The 17,575-nt window shown below is 42.9% G+C and overlaps 3 protein-coding genes across 3 annotated transcripts in view; 2 read left to right on the forward strand and 1 right to left on the reverse strand.

Moving 5' to 3' along the window:
• Positions 1-186: 186 nt before the first annotated feature.
• Positions 187-4,773, reverse strand: chst7 (carbohydrate (N-acetylglucosamine 6-O) sulfotransferase 7). Its single transcript, XM_041935716.1, has 2 exons — positions 3,440-4,773; positions 187-1,189 (listed from the first exon to the last, which is right to left on the reverse strand). Exon 1 carries the CDS (start codon positions 4,728-4,730, stop codon positions 3,462-3,464), a length of 1,269 nt encoding a protein of 422 aa, XP_041791650.1. The 5' UTR covers positions 4,731-4,773; the 3' UTR covers positions 187-1,189; positions 3,440-3,461.
• A 511-nt stretch (positions 4,774-5,284) lies between these two features.
• On the forward strand, positions 5,285-14,765 carry tubgcp5 (tubulin, gamma complex associated protein 5). Its single transcript, XM_041935129.1, has 23 exons — positions 5,285-5,637; positions 5,738-5,791; positions 6,128-6,236; positions 6,348-6,444; positions 6,538-6,617; positions 6,950-7,085; positions 7,253-7,370; positions 8,237-8,326; positions 8,561-8,654; positions 8,750-9,002; positions 10,051-10,253; positions 10,345-10,460; positions 10,552-10,820; positions 10,913-11,111; positions 11,360-11,548; positions 11,630-11,812; positions 11,922-12,006; positions 12,082-12,202; positions 12,918-13,069; positions 13,469-13,594; positions 13,806-13,894; positions 14,058-14,158; positions 14,280-14,765. Exons 1-23 carry the CDS (start codon positions 5,504-5,506, stop codon positions 14,324-14,326), a joined length of 3,045 nt encoding a protein of 1,014 aa, XP_041791063.1. The 5' UTR covers positions 5,285-5,503; the 3' UTR covers positions 14,327-14,765.
• A 2,188-nt stretch (positions 14,766-16,953) lies between these two features.
• Positions 16,954-17,575, forward strand: part of cyfip1 (cytoplasmic FMR1 interacting protein 1) — a 28,527-nt gene continuing 27,905 nt past the window's right edge. The window contains exon 1 of the mRNA XM_041935929.1: positions 16,954-17,194. The gene's annotated coding sequence lies outside the window, so the exon portion shown is untranslated. The remainder of the gene's footprint in view (positions 17,195-17,575) is intronic.

The raw sequence follows: 17,575 nt of genomic DNA on the forward strand, positions 1-17,575 counted from the left end.
GATCACTGTGGATATGCACATTATGATGCCACGAAGAGTTAAAGTTATACACCAGAACACATTAAAGTCTAATGCAGACGTCAGATCTATGACGCATCCAAAACATCAAGGTTAGTGAATCATTATAAAATCAATTCAGTACCAGTGTGCACAGCAAGGAGAAGCTTCTCTAGTTCTTACTAACTCTTTATTGCAGTCAGTTTAAATAGTCTCAAAGTTATTTCTTTCTTTGACAAGAGAACTTCTTCAGGTGTTTCACCCACAACAATTATAACAGAACCAACTTCTAAAGTTGAACACGTGGATGCTGGTAAACGTTTCACCCCTCTTCAATGCGTCGGGAACCAGAGGGATGTCACAGCATTTTACAGTATTTCAGACAAAAACTAAAAACAGTAAGAATGGTGCACAATATGAATCAGTACCGTCTGTCGCGTTTGAGGAAACTTGCTAAAAAGTTCGCCGGCAGAGGACAGAGGCAGCTCTCCAAGACACGTCCGAGGGACATTAGAAAATTTCACACCCATGTGAGTGTTTTGTCAGTGGGGCGGCTGCAGCTGTCTGGATTCCTGAGAGGCCGGGGGTGGAACAATAGTTCCTCAGTCAGGCCTCTTTTCTAGAAAACACAGGAGTTTCTCCTTTCAAAGCATCTAGATCAGCACTGTTAGTGAGCCAAATGCGGTTAAGTATCAGTAATGCTGGAGATTACTGCCATGCTTAGTCACAGGCTGGACGGATAAGTTGCGCAGGTGAACACGACGCTGCCACCCTGCAGTCATCTCCCAAGAAGGACCCATCTCTGGCTTTTTATGGCCCTCGCCTGCAGGGGATTTGTGGGAGGATTAGTGCTACTAAATGGACAGAAGGATAGAGGCAGGCCAGTGTAACGGCAGCACAAATCTGCCTTATCGCTCCCTTCTTCTCTCTCTTCTGTCTGCACAGACCCTGCTGGTGTTGAACAGGTAACACTGTTAAAAAAAAAAAAAAAAAAAGCTGCCTTCTCCGAGTGTCAAATTCATCTGTCTGTGATTGGCTGCTCTCTTTCCACATGGATTTTCTCCAGTTCATCGGTCCGGCTCTGCTGAAGGAAAACAACCCCAGAGCCGTGCTTGCGAGCTCCCAGTGGACCACATTCCAGCCGCTTGTTTTGTTATTCCACCTTTTTGCCTCAGCCGCGAAAACCAGGCCCCTGGAAGAGAGACAAAAAAAAAAGATGAAGATTAAAATAAAAAGTTATGACACAGCTGCACACTGAAAGGCGCACAGAGCATAACGACCACAAACACTTTCAGTATGACTAATAACGTTCATCACCTCCACCAGTAGCTCAATGAGTGCTAGCATCAGGGTGGAGGCAGTGTGATAAGGGGGACCCACTGCCTCCCACCCTGTTTCTGCTCCATGCTGGCGGTTTGCAGGCAGCCCAGCCTAAAGGGCCTGTTTGTGAGAGCTGGTGGTGACAGGCTGGTGGTAACCCAGGGAGCTCTATGCCGTCAGGGACAGCCGTACACAATGATCCCCTTCTTGACAGCAGTCTGAGGCCCAGCCACTCGCTGCCAGCCCCCCCGCTATCCATGAGAGGACCCAGCATTGCCAGGGAGAAAACAATGAGGCCTCTATTAAACAGCAGATCAGTCGTTCATTAAGGAGGGAGAAATATTTCTGTGACTGTCTCGCTCTGATAGCTATAAAAATCTCTTAAAACGGTGGCACTTGTGTTCAAGCGGCAACGCTGGAATGCCAACATTCATCAGAATCAAAGTCTAACATGTGACTAGACAGAAAAATAAGAGGGAAAGCTGCAAGTGAACAAAGCAACAGAAACACTGACATATTAATACAGCAACGAACTAAACGCTTGGACGCTGTTTAAAACATAAATAAAACAGGATGTGATTATTCTCTAATCCTTTTTGTGATATACTCGACCGAAAACAGAACAAAGACAATATATTTAATGTTTGACCTCATCAGCTACGTTGGTTTTTGTAAATATCTGCTCATTCTGAATTTGATGCAGCAACGTGTTTCAAACAAGTTGAGACAGGAGCAACTAAAGATTGGGAAAGATGTGGAACGCTCCAAAAACACCTGTTTGGATCATTCCACAGGTAAACAGGTTGATTGGTAACAGGTGATAGTATCATGATTGGGTATGAAAGGAGCATCCTGGAAGAGGATGGAGCGAGGTTCACCACTTTGTGGACACATGATTGGATAAAGGAGTTAATACGTGGACTCAGGAACATTTTGTAAAACTGTTGTCTGTAAACAGTTTGTTTGCAAATGATTCTGTTTTTATTTACATTTTCCACAGAGTCCAAACCTTTTTAGAATCAGGGTTGTAGGTTTTGAGTGTGAGAGCAGAGTCCATCATCATCTGAGCAACACAGTTCATATGAGGTGGACTTCATTATATGTTTTACAAGCAAAATCATATTCAGTCAAACAAAACGAAAGGCCCTCTCAGGCATGTTTTAAGACATAAAAACAGTCTACTTCAAAAAATAATTTCCGTATGTATTGTATTGTTGGCCTCCAAACTCCTTGTGCTGCCAAAAAATGGTCAGCCATTTGCACTCAATATAGATATTTTAGTATATTTCAGCTGCAGTTGGTATATTTCATTGGTATAGTTTATTGTTTAGTATATTTTTATTGTCTTAGTACATTTTCATTTCTGGTATATTTCTATTGCATTTCCGAATATTTTTACTGCATGTTAGTTTATTTTATTCTTCTTAATTTTATTTTTACAATCTTTCTTTACATGGGGGTTGCGATGCAAATTTCATTGACATGTCATGCTCAATGACAATAAAGGAATCTTGAAAAAATCAAGAAAGAGAAACATTCGCCTTCGTCTAACGTCCCTATGAAGCAACAATGAGGGGGTGTTATCCAGAAGGGGACTTTCAATGCATCACATGAGTGTTGCCCGTCTATGTCTGCAGTGTCAAATGAACAGAAATGTGGTTCTCGACTGATCCCCACATGGGTCTCTGTTTTCAGTCTGCCTCAGTCAGAAGAAGGTCACAGGTCAGGGATCAGAGCAGAGCGCAGCAGCAGACCTCGAGCCTGAAGGTTGCTTTGTGTTAAACCACAAACTTCCTGCACTGACAGGAGGTTGAACCATGACGACTGTGTGCACCACTCTTCTTTTTAGTTCCACACATCAAACACTGCTGATCTCACTCCAGCTGCAAGGATTAATCGATTAGCTGTTAACTCTTTGATTAATCGCAAACTATTTCGATTAATCGGTCTGGGTATTTTTTTTACAAAACAAAAAAGCCACAGAAATTATGTGATTCCGGCCTCTTGAATGTGGATATTTCAGACATTTTATGCACCAGCTAATCAATTAATGGAGAAAATAGTGGACAGATTTATTGACAATGAAAATAATCGTTAGCTGCAGCCCTAGATGTCACCATACCTGAATTCCTAATGGCACCTCCTCATGTTGCTTTGTCCACGCTGTTTTTCTGATACCCCAGCTGCCTCATCACTTCGCTGCAGTAGGCCTCCACCTGATTTATCTGCTCAACGTTGAGTCTCTCTCTCCAGGCAAATATAGCCTCTTTTGCATCCCGTGATGATATCAGGAACGGCCTGTCTGACGAATACCCATGACCGTGCGTCATGTTCAGCGCAAACTTCTCCAGGGCGGGGAAGGTGGAGAGGTTGGAGAAGCGGTACAGCCTCTGGAGCTCCTCCATGGGATGCAGGACCAGGTCCTCGTAGCGGATGCGGAGGTAGTTCCTCCTCACCCAGGGAGGCGCGTTCGTCACCAGCATCATGTCACTGAGCCAGTTGTCGCAGATGAGCTCCATGGCGCTGGAGACGTAGCTCTCAGCCCGGTTCATCTTGCTGCTCGGCACCAGTAGCCGCTTGTACTTGTCGGTCTGCTTCTTGCTCCTCAGCACCTGGATGCTCTCCTTCACCAGCGCCTGTTTGGACTTCAAGCGAGAGTTGTGCACGGCCCTCGGGTCTCTGAAGAGCTGAATGATCTGGAGGTTTATCGCCGGGTCTTTCATCAAAGGAACCAGCGTGCTCAGGTCCAAAACGCGGACTCCTTTGATCACCATCACCGGGTATTTTTTACACTCCCTCTCCAGCTCCCTGATGTCCCGCTTTTGGCACTTTACGCACTGGTCCTCTCTCACCAGCCCGATTTCGTGGCGTTTGTGCGCATCACACAGCGGCTCCGAGCATATCACCTTGTTCATTTTCCAGCCGAATATGAACGACGTGGTGATGTTTTGCGAGCCGGCGTAAAGTTTGAGCACGGAGAAGTCGCAGCGGTACAAGGCGTTCATCATGTCCCGCACTGCGCCCTGGAGACTGGCCGCATCCCCCGGGTACAGAGCCTGCCATATGTGCCACATTGGCTCGTACAGGTAAAAAACATCGGGGTGCTGGTTGAACAACTCCCCCAGAAACGACGAGCCAGTCCTCCAGGTGGCATGCAAGTAGATGTGTATCCGAGACTGGCTCCGGTTGAAGGCGTGCTCCGGCGCGTCGCTGCCGTTGACTTTGTAACCGTTATCCCACAGCAGCGCCACCGTGTTCTCCAGTTCTGGGCATCTGGGCTGTTGCTGCGGCAGTCCATGTCTGGCGCCCTGAACGGATTTATCCCGGTAATCTAACACGTACGGGATTAGCAATAGTAAACCTGAATATGCCAGGATCAAAACCAAGTATTTCTTATGGAGCCTCCTCTTCATTTCCTTTCGCCGGGAGGGGGGCTGGTTTGCTTCTTCTCGGAGGGTCCACACTGCTCTTTGTGGGCACCGTGGTCGCTACAGTAAAGTTATGTGTGTGCGAGAGGAAGGAGCGTGTGTGTGTGTGTGTGTGTGTGTCAGGCATTAGCCACGCCCCGTTAAAGACTAAACAGCGGGTAATTTCTCCCTATTTCCACACACATACACACACACAGTCGATCGGTGAACTAATTGTTTTAAACCGATAAAAATGTGTTAAACCGTTAAAATAATTCGCTCGTAAAAGCAGCAAAAAGAGCGCGGCTACGTTAGAAGTACCAAAGAGCCTTGAATGGAAGAGGTTCCAAAGGCTACTACTGACGGTAACCTCATAGGAGTGCAATGAATTATGGGAGATTAGTGAGAAACGAGTGCTCCTTTGAGTACGGTTACTGTATTTAGTTGATAATGTTGTGTCAATAGACAGTGAACGTTTTCGTTGCTCAAGTGGGTCTTTAAATGTGACCTTTTTACATTAAAACTAACTTATGATTTGGCGCATGCGCACGTGCCCTCGTTTGTTGTGGGAGGCAAACCGCGCGGCATCGAAGGAATCAATGGAGAAACAGCTATAGCTTTTGTACATTCGCATTAAATGGCATTGCCTGGCTAACATTTCTTATTCGTGCTAGCGTTTAGCTTGCAGACACTTTCAGGCCAGCGGCACTCCGCTGACGTTAGCTACATGTTGCAGCTTCTAGCGTCAAGCTAACTGCAGCACCACCGTCAACATCAACATGGCACACTGGAGCACCTTCGAAAAGGAGACCGAGAGGGAAACGAAGAAGCTGATAACATGCATCAGCGGGGTCGAGGATGAGGAGGATCAAAATTTTCAGATGGCATTGAAATTTGCCTGGTCGAATTTCAGGTGACTTAGCCACTGACAGGATGGGAGCTAGCTTGTTAGCTGCTAACATGTAGTGAAACATTAGCCACAAACAGTGATGCTAGTGATCTTTTCTTGACAGGTTTCATCGTTACTTGGATGTGGACAGCCATAAAGTCCAACGCAGTATAAGCGGGTGAGTGGACCTGTTGTTTTTGTCCATTGTAACAAATTAGTTATTGCATCACTACTGTCAATGTGTTGCACATCAAAGTCCTCTGTTAGACATCTGTAGTTCATTCACCATGAGTTTGACATATTGGATGTTTTTAATAGTGTTATTATCTTTTTAACTGAAGTTTAGGACCATAGTAACTATTTTTTTAGAATTTAGTGATGGGGCTTCTCAAAGCTCATTGATGTGGCTGATTTTACCTTTAGGAACATCATACTTTTCCATTTCCTCTTATAGTACACTGCACCTCTTTTGCATGACACTCATGAGGCATTCATGGTCTGTTGTATTTTCCAGAATCTATGAAAAGCTCATGGTCCACTCAGACTTAAGGAAAGCAGAAAGCTGGATGAGGCTGACTGAAGAGTTCCTGAACTCACCTTTGGCTAATACAGATGGAACAAAGGTATTGCACAGACATCGGCTGATAGAAATTGAACTTATCAGTGGTGTGAGGGTCTGCGACCAGGCCACAGTATCCTGATGATTGTTGTTTCTATGTTTTTTTCCTTTGCAGACAGATGTGCACTACAGCGTACTGTCACTGCTGCTCTTATTATCAGGGTCCCCCTCAAACACAGACTTTACTGAGAGACCCAGACTGAAGGAGGCCGGTGAGGTGGTGTTCAACCAACACTTTGGCATGTTTGGCATGTGTATGTTTTAAGGTGTTTTTAAACACTTGCACCTTCATCTTGTGTCTGCAGAAGAAGAGGACAACTTTGACTGGGCCAGATATCTGATGGAGGGTGAGGACATTGACACCGGGCCGTACCCAGATACCCCTGTGAGTCATTACCAAACCCACTCTTTATTTCACCAATTCCACCATTTTTTTGGGCTGATAACACCTCCTCTGGGGTTTAAATTGAATAGAGTTATGCAGAGTTGACAGAGCTTCATGTGCTAGTGAGAATCATTAAGCTGGACAAAAATTAATTGCAGAGTGAGGGAGAAGTCAGTCACTGTTGATACATGGCCTCACAGTTCTGAGAGGAGGTCCAGTTAGCCAGTATAACTGACACACCGGAGTGGGTGTAGCATGAGTGTGTAAAAGCTGTAAAGCTGCAGTAAAGTAAGCAATGTAGTAGAAATAAAGCAGTCTCAACTGGTTTTTAGGAGTGGTCTGAGGAGGAGAGCGAGGACGATGACAGCCAACAGCCAATCAGCAGGGAAGACTCTGGGATCCAGTTGGACAGAACGCCGCAGGAAGACCAGGACAACAACAACCAGACGGTCCCAGTTACATGGACGGGTACGAACGGATCACACGGCAAAATAACATAATAATGTTAAATATGTAATGAAATCTTTATGGTTATGGAATAATGTGAAACTGTGACAGGACCAAAACAAGCATCTGTGTGTCAACATTGAAGCTCTTTTTGAATGTGAAAATAATTCCAGTTTGTGTGTTTGCAGTGGGCGAACCCGACGCCCGGTCCTGGCTTGAACAGCATGTAGTGACGCCGTACTGGGTGGCTCATGCTCCTCGTTTCCCTCACAGCTTGCATTTACACTCCAACTTGCTCAATGTGTGGTAAGATTTAATTATAGAATGTAGTGTGGATGCATCGACTCATCTTTTTTACACTTCACAGTCTTCGGGACATAATATCAATATGATCAATATGACAGTGTCGAGTATTAAGGCCAAATCTACTGTGACTAAATTTCAAGAATAAAATCATATTTCAAGAATATAACCTTGCTGTATGTTATCATGAGATTCAGTAGATTAGATTACATATGCATTTTTTTAGCAATGCCTTATTGTCCATAAACAATATTAGGACTTTTTATTACAATGTCAGTCTCATAATATAATTTTGGTCATGTAAAAATAAGACTTTTATTTTTATTGATATTGATAATGGTGTTTTTTTTTTTTTTTATCTTTTCCAAATTATGTCTCTTGACATGATTTAGTTTTCTTTCCCCCCCTCAATTGCTTTATTTTGCTTTTATTCTTGAAGTCTCATAATAGTAAAGTTGTCTTAAATGTAGGCGTAGTTTTTTGAAGCTGGTATCAATATTCAATATTTCCCAGCCATAGAAAATATGTATTTTTGTAGTAGTTGTAGTACAAATGCAACTGTTTTTTTCTTTTGATAGTTTAGTACTGTAAAAAAAATACTATACTATACTTTCAGTAGTATTTTATTTTTTGCTTGTTACGCAGTTGTCTTAAATGACATTCTCTTAAAAAAAATCTAAGGCTAATTCCATAATCTACAAAATAAATCAGTAAAAAAATATAGAATTTAAGACAAAGCCAAATAGTGTGTCTATGTAAAAGCCATAATCATTTTAACATAAACTGTTTGGCAAACATAGACGTTTATTTGTGGATGTTTGCGAGTTGAAATAATGAAAGATGTTTACGCTCAGCATCTCTCTCCTCAGGGATCAGCACTTGTATAACACTGATCCATTGTATCTGCCGGAAGAAAAGGCCTTTGTCACAGAGACCCAAGTAATCCGGGAGACACTGTGGTAAGATGTGATGATGCTTTGGCGTGTGACTGTGTGTGACTCATTGTGCAGGCTTACAAAGAAGCTGAACTCATACTTTCTCACAAGTTAAATCATTTATCATCTTGTAAATCCTCAAACACTGGGCTCCTTGTTGGACTTTCTGGTTTGGAAGTTCTTTTCATTCACTGGCTCATACTAACCCCATGATTTTGTGTTATCGTTAAGCTGAGCTGTATGACTGCCATGTTGCAGGCTTCTCTCTGGGGTTAAAAAACACTTTATCTTCCAACACCATGATGGAAAAGTGTCCGTAAGGAACAACGTGGTGGTGACTCATCTGACCAGCGTAAGTAGAAAATCTGAAAATTGCTTGTACTGTGTTTTAATATGTGTCTTCTGTCCACTGTAGGAAACGCAGTCTTTTCTCTTTCTGTGCTGCAGAACTGCCTGCGCTCTGTACTGGAGCACATCGCTGTGTACGGGCAGGCGGTGTTCAGGCTGCAGAGGTTCATAGATGAGGTGACGGGGTACAGCTCGGAGCCTTGCCCACCAGGCTCCGGTTCCTCCTACAGCTCCAAGAAGGGCTCTGAGCCTCCTTTCAGGACCTACCAGGCCTTTGTGTGGGCACTTAACAAGTACTTTACCAGCTTCAAACGGGAACTGACCACAATCGAGAGAGAGCTCATATGCAATGGCAAGTGCAAGTATATTTATGGGGTTGAAATCATTGCTAACTCTTGATACAATACTGTAACTCAACTTTAACCCAGAATAACAGCAGTAGACAGCACTGATATCACATTACAATGAATTTGTATTGAGATAGATCTTGTAACATGGTGCATGCACTCTTAGCCTTTTGAATACACACTGTATGTGTGTGCCATGTTGTAAACAGAGCATAAACTGACCGTTCAGTGACTGAAATAGAAAGCTGAACAGTGTCAGAGTTAAAATGATGAAAGTTCAAAAGAAAATACTGCAATATTTAATTTGTTGATACTCAACTGAGTGTGTATTTACTGCCATAATGACATGTCTCCATTGTCAGTGTGAGATGAGCACACACGAGGGGGGTGAGAATAAAACGGATAATATAAACTGCACAAAAGCCATGGGTTGAAACCCCCCCCATTACCTTTCAGTGCCAAATTAGCTGTTAGCATGTAGCAATCCAGTCAGAGCCCTGGATCTTAATAAGGTGGGGGATAGTTTTGCATAGAAGCTGGTGAGATCAAACACATGTTTTAATGTAAGATAGCTCACACTGTAAATGTGTGTTTTGCCTCTTTAATACTAATGTATTTTTTTTGTAATGCTGACTGTAACTGCTTGAAGTAATGCTTCCCTGTGATGGACTGAGACCCACTCATTTCTCACTATCCACAAGAGCTAGCTTTGTGTCATCTCAGTCAGCGCTATCACTCATACTAGCTGCTGTGCCATGTTAGCTAGCTGCAGCCAACGGATGTCTTATCAACGAGAGGTGTGCAGGAAAGAAACGTACACTTTCACCTCTAAAAAGTAATTTTCTGCCTTTCAGCAAGTTGCTTCATTTTAACATCCTGAAAGTCTCCGAATATAAGCTATCAGGACATTGTTGACATGTTTCCTATCCACCTGCTGCGCTCTGTGCATCAGTGCTGTATCAAACATTTGTCCAGACAGCTAGCTCTGAGGGGTCTTGAGGGGTCTGTGTCAGCTCCGTCAGCCAGTATTTGATGTGTTGTCCTCCCTCGCAGATGAGACGGTGACCCTGTCTGCAGTTCTGGAGCGACTCAGCCCTCACTTGGCACAAATCAAAGTGCTGCACAAAGTCTTCTGTACCGGGGTCGCTGAAGTCCCCGCTGAGACCCCGAACGTCGTGCGCGCCTCCCACTTGCTCAACACGCTGTACAAAGCTATCATCGAGTATGACAGTGTCGGCGAAGCATCGGAGCAAGCAGTGAGTTTGTCCTGACTGTGAATTCAACACATAGCAGAACTACAAATACATGTATGCATGATCATACCTGCGTGTCGTCTTCTCTCGCTAGGTGGCCTTGTTATTTTCTTTATGGACTGAGACCGTCAGACCGTATCTGGAGATTGTGGATGAATGGATTGTTCACGGCCACCTGTTTGACCCTGCCAAGGAGTTCATCATCCAGAGGTATGTAGAGAGATTGTTTAGCAAGAACACAACTTTCTAACCAAACATTTCGGTGCCTACACTACAGTAAGTAACAGAGACGTTTGCTCAGGAACAAGGATGTCCCAGTAAACCACAGGGACTTCTGGTACGCCACCTACACGCTGTACAGTGTGTCTGAGACGGTGGAGAATGAGGAAAAGCTGAATGACGCAGCCAGCGGCAGCTCTGGAGGAGATCAGGGCTCCAGCAACAGGCAGCTCACCATGGTGTCCTTCCTCAAACCTGTGCTCAAGCAGATCATCATGGCTGGGAAGTCCATGCAGCTGCTCAGAAACCTGGACTGCAAGGAGACTGAACAGGCAGAGCGATCCTCCAGAGGTCAGTGTTTGCTTTTCTTTCACTTTCTTTCCTCTAAACAGAGCAGTGTTGCTGTACTTCTACTTGAACAGCGTGAAAATGTTGCGTTGCAGATGCAGAGAGGAAGAGTTTGTACACGCTGTTTCTGGAGTCAGTGCAGTCACGCCTCTGCAGCCAAGAGGAGTCGCCCACAGACACGGTCACTGAACAGCAGGCCACCAAGAGGAGCCTCATAAAGATGCAGTCCATCGTGGCACAGCACCTGGAGATCGAAGACATCCATGATCCGTTGTTGGCTATCAACTTCGCCAGGTAAGCAATAACCACGACATTCACATGACGACTAACTTCTGCAAAAAAAAAAACATTAAAGCAAACTGAAATACGCAACAGCTGTTATCCTCTCAGGAATAAAGCAATTTAGCCGTCATTATGAAATGCCTTTTTGCAACTGCTGGTTTTACTGTTGAAAGATAATAAGATTTTAAAGCGTTTATATTTTTGTTGTTCCAGACTTGTGTTGAAAATCTAAAGTAGCTCTTGTCTGCGTTCCCTCTCAGGCTGTATTTGGAGCAGAGTGACTTCCACGAGCGTTTCTCCGGAGGTGATTTCATCGTGGACCGATCGTCTCAGTCTGTTACCTGCCAAACCTTTGAGCTCACCCTGCGCTCTTGCCTCTATCCCCACATTGAGAGGAGGTACATCGAGTGCTGCGGGAATCTAATGAAGACTCTGAAAAAAGACTACAAGTAAGCGTCTCTCTTAGTTTATACAAGCGATGGCTTTTTTTTCTGCACATAGACCATTAGAGTTCCTCGATTTCTCCACAGGCTGCTGGAATACCTCCAAGCTATGAGGAACTACTTCCTGCTGGAAGCTGGAGACACCATGTATGACTTTTACACGGCCATCTTTGACAAGGTGCAGGAGAAGGAAAGCTGGCAGCAGCTGTCTTTTCTCAACGTTCAGCTGCAGGAGGCAGTTGGACAGCGCCACCCTGAGGACAGCAGCAGGTATTACTATTTATTCAGGGAGATGTTTTTGTGTTTTGTGTTTTTGGGATCATTTCTTTTTATATTACAAGAAAGTCAACATTTCCCTCCATCATTTCATATTATGTAGGCTGTCGGTCTTCTTGGAAGCCATTGACCCTGCCAGGAAGAAACATCCTGTGAATAATCTAGAAGTGCTCACCCTGAGCTACAAGGTAAGCTGCATGAATGTATGTGCTAACGTTTTGTGAAGATGCCATGTTGATATTTACTTACTTCACTCTCCACAGGTTCCCTGGCCTGTTGATATTGTGATCAGCTCTGAGTGTCAGAAGATCTACAATCAAGTGTTTCTCCTCCTGCTGCAGATCAAATGGGCCAAATACAGTTTGGACACACTCCGGTTCAGTGGTATGAGTTGATGTGGCTCTTTAAAGCTGTGCTTTGCAGGAATTGTTGCTTACTGTTCATAGACGCAGCATTCAAACCTTGCTCTTACCCGGCTCAACGCCACCAGAAGTGCACTGCTGCTTAAAACAAGCTACTATTGTAGGAACGTCACATTTGCTGGAATGGAAAAGCTGATACTTTAGCAAGCTAACAAAGCTAGCTGCTGGCACCTACCTGTCCAAGAGAAAACAGGCCAACTCCATGTCGCTCTTCATCCCCATCCTCTCCTTCAGTGCTCACCAGCGGGTGAAATCCTTGCTGTTTCAGCTCTCTATGTTTGTGTATTTTCTGTGCTTTTCATAGCTTCCTCTTGGGTGTGTGCTGCATAATGTCAACTGACACCTGGTTGCTACCTTTTAAGTCCTGACCTCACCTGCATGCTGTTATTGGCTTCAGGCAGTACACCCACTGCCCAAAGGCTGCAGCCCAGAAACGTCCCAAACATAGCAAAATAAGAAGAAAAATATCTGAATAAATCTGAGTCTATACATTGTTTTTTAGGAAAATCCTGCAAAGTATACATTTAAAATCAGCATAATATGCTACATTCTTCAAAATAAAGCTCCATTAATTGATATGCCTGAAAACAGCTTACTCATGTGTGAATGTCCTCAGGATACAGAGAACCTCCCCAGCAGTTTTTCATTGTTTTATTCCAAATTTGTTTGTGTCACAGATTTCACAGACGTCACTAAGAAACTGGAGGGAGCTCCGTCTGAGGAAGTGAAGGTCAAAGAGCCAATAAATCAGCAGATTCACCGAATGTGTCTGCTGAGGGTCAAACTGATGCACTTTGTCAACAGCCTTCACAACTACATCACGACCAGGGTGAGACGAATCGTGGAACAGCAGACATTTAAACTCAAGTGTTACTGATAATATTAATGATGCACGATACAATACGATGCTTTGTCACCAAAGCAGCTATGGAATTGGAAATGGAATTTAGCCATCATTGACTTTTTTATTTATGTTTGTGCATGTCAAAATATCTTCTGGAAAAAAAAAAGGCTTATCACATGTTCGTACATATCAGCATTTTTAAATCAAAAGGATGAGATTTGCACTGTTGTTAATGAACCATATGTGTGGTTTAAAATGTTTCCCCCCATCATTTACAAACAATAATATAATTATTATTATTACTACGAAATTTTGCTGTAAACCACTTGTGTGGTCCTTTATAATTCACACCATCTTAAATGTGTCTGCGTTGTCTCCTGGCAGATTTTGCACAGCACGGGACTGGAGTTTCAGCACCAAGTACAGGAAGCAAAGGACCTGGACCAGCTGATCAAGATCCATTACAGATATTTGGCAACCATTCATGACCGTTGCCTACTGAGGGAGAAGGTACACAGCACTACCTTTCCTTAGCTGAAAGCTGCAGTCTCACCACACTGTGGAGAAAGAGGCCAAAGCGTTTAACTTTATTGATCAAAAAATTAATATGCATCACTCACTTTTTTTAATCGTATCAGCTCATGTTGTTTTTCCTGCTCAGACTGAGCTTCCTATACACATTTATGACTATACATGTATCCACGCTGTTGTGTTTTCTCAGGTCAGTTTTGTGAAGGAGGCAATAATGAAAGTCCTCAATCTTGTCCTCATCTTCTCTGACCGATGGCAAGCGGGATTTGGAGCCTGGAAGTAAGAGCTTTCATACAAACTGGAGGGAAATGAGAATCTAAGCTGTACCTTTCAGTGTGTTTGTGTGTGTGAAGTACAATAGCGGTACACGCATATCACATTTAATGTTATTTGTAGTGAAAATGTTTAAAAATTGTGTCTAAATATTGTGTTAATCTTTCAGGATCGAGTCCATTGATAAAATGGAATCGGATTTCAAAAACTGTCACATGTTCCTTGTGACGATACTCAACAAGGCTGTATGTCGTGGCTCCTTCCCTCACTGTAAGTACAACACTGATCCCTGATATTGATACTCTGCTAGTACAGTCTTTATACCTTATGCACAGATGGGAATATTTAACGAGAAGTAATGACACGTTCTTTGCATTTCCTCCTCGTGCAGTGGAGTCTCTGGCCCTCTCTCTGATGGCAGGGTTCGAGCAGTGCTGAGGAACCGTCCATGTGTCTGTTTTGACGTGATGGACTGAACTCCACTGTTTGGTTCTCCGTCTCATTACCGTCTGTTCTCTGACTGCTGTCTTTGTTCATGATGATGTGCAACGTGTGATGTCACTATCTGCTCCGACTAGTCGAGACGGACTCAGACTGCGTGATGTTGAAGTATGAGTAGATTTTTAGAGCTGCAGTCCAAAAAGCTACTTGTAAACATTTTCCAAAAATTGTACATTTTTGTAAACGTGTTTTTATGAGCTGTTGTACAGACTGTTAATAACGTAAGCACAAAAAATCTTGTTATTCAACATAATGTAACATTGCTGAATAATAAAACTCTATTACTTTACTTTAGTAATTTATGTATATGTGTAGACTTTATATACTGTGTGTATATATATATATATATATATATGTGTGTGTGTGTGTCTATATGTATATGTATATATATGTCAATAGATAGATACAGACACACACACACACACACTCTCCTATGTTTCAGTTTTGTTGTTTTTAGGTTGTCTTACACATGTGCCATTCAGGGTGGGGGAAGGGCGGGGGGGACTTTAAAGACTGGGGGGCAAATAAGAGCCCTTTGTCAGGCACTTGATTAATATCTTAATGTACGTAAATAAACAACAGTACCATGCTTATATACTTGTGTGAAAATTATCCAGGCTGATGACTTGCTGTCATGCTCACCTGAACCTCCAGTACTGAAATAAAAAGATCACAAGTGTATTTATATTAGGCGTAAGAATGTATTGACATTTAAGCAAAATAACTGCAGATTGTGCCACTAGTTTGATATACTTCAGTGCAGCTCTGAAAATTCAGCTCTTGGTGTGTAAATGATCAGTTCTTCTAAGTAAAGAATCGATTCACAGCTGAATAAATGAGTTAGTTCTTCGGAATATCACGACAGCCATTGGCTCTGTCTTATATTTTTAGAAGAATGAAATTTCACGTGATTAACATTATCTGTGCAAAGCCTATAGTCCACTGCATGGCTATGATAAAGTAAATGTAAGGGTATTGCTTAGTGAGGTAAAGTAAGTAGCTCAGACTAAAATGCTGCAGTATTAACCTCTGATAATTCCAGCCAAAGAGTTTTTCATCAATAATGAACAAAGCCATCTGTTTATGTTGTAGCATGTATGACTGTAGCAGCCACCGTGGCCACATAGCTCTGAGAGAGCCTGATGAAGCTGCAGGCCATTGGCAGTGTGGTGTTTTTCGTGCTGTAACCTGCTGCGAGCTGTGATTTCAAAAAATGATCCGTCTTTTAAAATGAACATCAACATCAGATCATAAACAGATTTTCTCTCAGAAAGTCACAAACAAAAATAACTCACATAAATGTTAATTTGTTATTGCTATTTTGTTAATTTTTATACTTTGGTGCCATGTGTTTTAGACATCTTTGTTCCCATAGTAGGTTACTGCTATTTATTGTGTTACTCTTCTGTATGTCTAACATAGTCATTTCATGTATATTCTGACCTTTATATTTGTCTTATATTACATCTTCTTGTCTTACTGATTCTGTGTAATTCCGGACCATGTTGCCTTTCTTTTTTCATTCACTGCGTATGGTGTAAGAGGAAGCTTAGACTTATCCTATTAGCCTCATTTATCTTAGAGTTCAATAAGGGCATCTAAGTGGCTCAGTGGTTGGTGCTGCTGTTCACAGGCAACAGGAGGGCCCTGGTCATCAGCTGTGGGGTGTTTGAAGTTTGCATTTTTTGCTTGTATCTGTTTGGCTTTCCTGCAGATGCTCAGGATTTCAAAGACTGGCTGCACATGTGTCTATTTGGGTGTAGTAGGGGCGTGCCTTACCTCTTGTGCATTGGGTTGTGGAGAACTAGAGAACATCCCAGGACAAAAATAAGCAATCCGGAACATAAGTGATAGATTTTTTTATTTAAAAGAGGGAAGAGTATGTATGAGTAATATTTTTACCAGACTAAAATTGTGCAATCATGTTTCACTTTCATGTGCCCGTATTTTAATGTTTTCTACTTTCTTGGTTTAGTTTTTTTTATTTATTGTATACATTTCATGTTCTTTTATCTCTTTTGAAAATAAAATAATTACTAGGTTACTGAAACAGCCTTTTCCTCTTTCTATTGGTTACTTCTATCTAGTTTTGGCAGTGGTTATAACTTGCTATTAATGACTAGAAGGTGTGCTTGACAGTTGCTGTTAAACCAAATAATACAAAATATAAGCCTTATTTTGGCAGTGCATGAGTAAATTACTTAAAAATGACTTAAAATGACTGTTATCTACCTACTTCCAATGATGATACGGTTGTGAGTAGCAGTCGATTAAATTAGTTAAAATATATTTCTCAAAAATAAATTTACATTGGGAGTAATACTTTGCAATGTGAACAAAAATAAATGTTTTTCCTCCTTTTTTTGACATTATAAAATATTTAAAAATGTCTTATATTTGGGAGTACTTGCTACTGTTGGGTTGGGTTTTGTTGAGGGGGCACTAATGACCCTCCATACCCTCGGGCAGGTCTTACTGTACATTCCTCGCGCCTCACCTTTCCTCCGCCGCCTCCCGGCCCTAGCGGAGGCGACCCGCACCGCAGCTCTGAGCGGAGTTTCCTGTTGAGTTTCCCTGTTTGAGGGACAGGAACTCCCTGCTCTGCTTCTCTCCCCCGCCCATGATAATAACACCGACCGAGGAAAGATTCCTCTGGCCGACGACAAGAAAAAAAACCTGGGACTGAAGACTTCCAAACCCGGACTTCCAGGTCGCCAGAGGGATCGACATCCCGGTTTCATGGCGCTGTAACGTTAGCCCGGACTACAACCGCAGAAGTTTTCCTCGCTAACCAACAAACTCCGGGTGAGTACAAGCGATTGATCAGTTTCACACTGTGTTTTCCAGCTAAGTTGACTGAGCCACGGCGGAGAAAAGTTTAGCCGCCTCGCTTCGGGTTTAGCCTTCCTAACGCCGCTCGGTTGAAGTTTTCCGTTAAAAGACGCAGTTTTCAAACGGACTTCAGTATTATTAGCTTGAGGAGGGTAACAGCTCGCTGCTGCGCAAAGCCATTTTCCTGGCTCACAGGCCCGAGCGGTGACTAATCTCAGGCCGCGGACCGGAGCAGGGATACAGCCGTGGCCGCAGTTACATGTCGGAGGCAGCACTTCCAAGAGGTTTTTCCACATCAAATGAGCATTTTTATCAAATGTTTTCTCCTGCTGAAGTCTATTTTTAGAAGAATTT

Source organism: Chelmon rostratus, chromosome 4 (genome assembly GCF_017976325.1).
Source record: "Chelmon rostratus isolate fCheRos1 chromosome 4, fCheRos1.pri, whole genome shotgun sequence".
In the NCBI taxonomy this organism is placed as follows: Eukaryota; Metazoa; Chordata; class Actinopteri; order Chaetodontiformes; family Chaetodontidae; genus Chelmon; species Chelmon rostratus.